The sequence below is a fragment of the Pinus tabuliformis genome, chromosome J (assembly GCF_031772625.1).
Source record: "Pinus tabuliformis cultivar Carrire ecotype Pingquan chromosome J, CPIR1, whole genome shotgun sequence".
NCBI classification, from domain to species: domain Eukaryota; kingdom Viridiplantae; phylum Streptophyta; class Pinopsida; order Pinales; family Pinaceae; genus Pinus; species Pinus tabuliformis.
This window is the reverse complement of record NC_142295.1, coordinates 978,170,882-978,174,904: the sequence shown is the minus strand read 5'-3', so window position 1 is coordinate 978,174,904 and position 4,023 is coordinate 978,170,882. Positions and strand designations below refer to the sequence as shown.

Genomic DNA, 4,023 nt, shown 5'->3' with positions numbered 1-4,023 from the left:
TTTTGCTTTCATTGTGTGTAGTTTTCTCTGCACTCCACACAACCTTTAATCAACTCCACAACCTTTAATCAATTAATTAGCGATAACAGTAGAGACATGGATTATGTTGCATTGCAGCTATTACCCTAGTATATATATATTATTCTTATTGACTAATTTGTTGAATTTGTATGTTATCTCATGTTTTATGTGAAATATTAATGAAATCACTGGGCTAAAAATGAGAGAACCATATATGAAATTTCAATGTTTTTCAATATCATTATATGAAATCACATCGTTAAAATGAGGCCCATATATGAAACTTGTAGTGCAAGCCATTTGAAACTAGCCATCAAATAAATTACGGTGTATGGTTATCAAAAAGACACCACATGAGCTCAGATATTTGTGAATAAAATAAAATAGTCATGATGCCCATCTCATCATATCTTGTCACAATTGGTGAAATATGGCATCAAAAGATACTCATTCCTGAATAGAACTATTTGATTCTAGCTGTCCATATTAACATTTGGAACGGAAAGCAATGTTCTGTTATTTTATGGTGAAATTTCTGATATTTCATTATCAATCTATAGTCTTCCGCGGTTGTCACACTGGTAGTGGAGCACTTCTTTCAAACGGTGACAGCCACTTTACTGGAAAGTTAAGCTACTTTACTGGAAGGTTAATGTACATATGCATGGAAATGGATTTTAAAGAAAATGAGGCTGCTTGTGGGCTCTTCTTCCCGGGCCTGGGTTGTGTATCACAGTGAGGGCGGGGAATTCATTACCAGTGTCATGATGATATCCACTGAAACGAAATTGCAATTGGGCCTCTGACCGTCTGACGTGATCAGGTAACTGCAGTAGTAGCAGTTTCATGATCGGTTGAGGAAGCCAAATTTTGCTGCTGAGACACATCCTGATCCTCTTCATCATCTTCTGCATCCCATAGGAAATGGGCATATGATCCAAGAACATTGCTGGCAAAGAGGGCCAATTAATCAGTTTAAATGGTTTCATTTATTAAAATCCATAGATCTAGCAACATTTCTATAGCGTTTTGAGATATGAAGCTTCAAAGAGGGCCAATTAATCAGTTTAAATGGTTTCATTTCATTTATTAAAATCCATAGATCTAGCAACATTTCTATAGCGTTTTGAGATATGAAGCTTCCCTCTCTTCCTGTGGTTTTGTAAAATTTATTAGTTTCTGGTAGTATCATATTGATGACCCACAGAATCCTCATCTCGGGATTGCCACCGGCATGATTTAGGGCTGGCATGGCATGATTTAGGACTGGCACAATAATCATTTAGCCACCAGGTTCATGCAAACAGAGCAATGGCTGTAACAAGCGATGAAAAGAAACCAAAAAACATAAACAGGGATGGAAAGAGAAAAGGAAGAGATGATACTAACCAATCATCTGGAGCAGCCTCAACAGCTTGATCAAAGTAAGATTGTGCACGAGGTGCATCTTTATGAACATCCCATATGAGATTGGCATAAAGAGAAAGCACATCTCCATCCCCAGGACTGGCTAGGATGGCCCTCCCATAATATTCCTCAGCTTTTTCAGGATCATGCTGGACGAACATAGACATGAAACCAGCAGTATTGAAAAGTTTTATGTAAGACTATATATTTTACAAATAGTGTGTCTTCATAAATTAGATATTGAAGACAACAAGGCCACATGATTAGTCATGTAACAGTGGCCCAGCTACTAAATTAAAACAAAGCTCAGATTCCTCAATACTCACCTTTTCCAGGAACCTGGCATAATTTGTCAACAGAAGTGGGTTGCCAGGATCTGCCTGCAGCATTTTCTTATAGTAAGCATCTGTGTTAGTGGAATCTGATCCAGACCCACCTCCCTTCCTTCCATACCCTCCACCGCCAGAGAACCCACCGCCATCCCCAACCCCAAATCCTCCATTAACAGAGTCCGACTCAGTTTTAGTTCCAAGATCAACCCTATCCCACACCAAACCCAATCCAGTGCCTTCAGATATCTGGCCACCCATCAAATCCTGAACCACATAAGGCCCCTCGGGACCTTGGGTTTGAATGGCTGCGCTGATTTTTTCTCGAGATTTCTCATATGAGTCTCTAGCACTCTGAAACCCAATTGAAATTTTGGCCTCAGAATCCTCAAATTCCTCTTCCAGGGCCTCCTCCAATAGGTCCTTGCTCAGAAAATCTTCTGCAGAGATCTTCCTACTGACGTCTGCAGAACCAGAGCCTCTCCTAAACCACAGCATGTTTGGACTACCATTAGATAAGGGGTTATGTAAATCAGCTTCAGACCGAGTCCTTCCCATTCTGGGCCGTACATCATGATGAACCCACTTGCCATCGCCATTGCCTGCAACATGAAATTGTGCCAACTGAAAACACCTGTGCGAATTCAACTCTGATTCAGGGTGAATCCCAGTGAAGGAAATCGGAGAAAGGTTAGAGGAACTACGGAGTAACATCATGGAGTTAGTGCCTAAGAGACCTACTTTTACCCTAATTCTACTAAGAGTTCACTGACTACATTCATGGAGTTGGAAGCACAGAATTCGCATATATAGGGATATCCCAGCACCCGTCCTAAATGCTAAGCCTGGTAAAAAGCATCTTAACCGCGGTTAACTTTGGTCCCTGGCTCTTACTACGGTTAAGGCCGGAGAGCATGGAAATTTCCTATCTGGAGTCACGTGAAGGGCCTCAAATAAGTTAGAGAACGGACGGTCGGATTTGGATGAGGCCACGTGAGGCGGTGTGCCTTCACCACCGGTGTCCACGTCGAGGAAGACACGGAAATTGTTATAGAAATATTATAACAATAATTTAACTTTTTGAATACGACGTGGGAACCATGACGCTTTATGGTTACCTGTTTACACTTTTTTCATGGACTCAATATGTGGTTATGAAAGTGGACATGGAGTGATTTTTTAAGAAGCTCCACTGGTCTCCTATGCAAAGTCAGTTTATAACAAATTGTAAATTACTCAGAAACTAGGAGAGGTTTCTTTGAAGGGAGGAGAGCTTTTGGACATTGAGGAATGTGGAGATAAAAGTGATTTCTACTCTTTAAAGGAAGTCCATTCCTTTTAAATGAAGTAAGAAATAAGAGTTAGATTTGGTTTCTCCTTTGAAGCCATCATCTAATGAAAGCACATTGAAATTGCCAACTTACCAAGAGAGTTATTTCTTATGAAATTAAAAATAGAAAATAGAAAATTAGTAGATAGAAAAGAAACATAATGAAAATCTAAATCTAAAAATAGAAAATTAGTAGATGGAAAAGAAACATAATGAACATCTAAATATAGTATTTTGGAAATTAAGAGTTTATAAAATTTATAAAAATTTTAAGTGGAAACTTTACCAAAAACATAATATCTATATAATAAATAGAAATGTAGAATTGATTTAAGGTTAGTTTAAACAGTTTAGAATTAGAAGTGAAGTTTTTTGATATTATTGTTAGTTGTTTTTGTTGATCATAGGTTCAATTCTCTTCAATTCTAAGTTCTTTGATATTATTGCTAGTTGTTGTTGTTGATCATAGGTTCGATTCTCTTTGATTCTTTTGGGGCGAGACCCCATAATCAAGGCCAACAGTTTACTAAATTGTTCTAATTTCCTTGGGGCGAGATCCCATAATCAAGCGCAACGGTTTACTGGATTGTCTCACTATTCTGTGTTTGGCCTCTTTTCAAGTATATTTTTGGGGTAATTTTGTTCAAACAAAGATTGTTTGAATTGCAAGTTTAAAGCAATGTAGAGTACACAATTCACGTGTCAAGAGAATTTTCAATGTATTGAATCCATTTATGCATTCAAAAATGCAAAATAAACAATGAAATTGTTGGGGGGTATATATATATATATATATATATATTGAATCTCTCGGTGTGCCTTTTTTTTCTTTCAAATTTAGTATTTTTAAAGAAGTTTGGACATCAAAAGATTTGATCCCTATCTAAGCTTGCTAGATTCGAGATTAAAATGGATCTTTATTGGTTTTATTGTGTC

General features: G+C 37.7%; 1 protein-coding gene across 1 annotated transcript; it reads right to left on the bottom strand.

Moving 5' to 3' along the window:
* Positions 1–377: 377 nt before the first annotated feature.
* Positions 378–2,550, bottom strand: LOC149230121 (uncharacterized). The gene is made up of 3 exons (XM_089378852.1): positions 1,755–2,550; positions 1,411–1,577; positions 378–970 (listed from the first exon to the last, which is right to left on the bottom strand). Exons 1-3 carry the CDS (start codon positions 2,472–2,474, stop codon positions 841–843), a joined length of 1,017 nt encoding a protein of 338 aa, XP_089234978.1. The 5' UTR covers positions 2,475–2,550; the 3' UTR covers positions 378–840.
* Between the last annotated feature and the right edge of the window lie 1,473 nt (positions 2,551–4,023).

Coding starts and splice junctions, on each gene's coding strand:
- LOC149230121 (XM_089378852.1), bottom strand. CDS start 2,474: ATGATGTTACTCCGTAGTTCCTCTAACCTTTCTCCGATTTCCTTCACT. Junction 1,578..1,754: donor ATGCCAGGTTCCTGGAAAAG/GTGAGTATTGAG, acceptor ATGTTCGTCCAG/CATGATCCTGAAAAAGCTGA. Junction 971..1,410: donor GAGGCTGCTCCAGATGATTG/GTTAGTATCATC, acceptor CCTCTTTGCCAG/CAATGTTCTTGGATCATATG.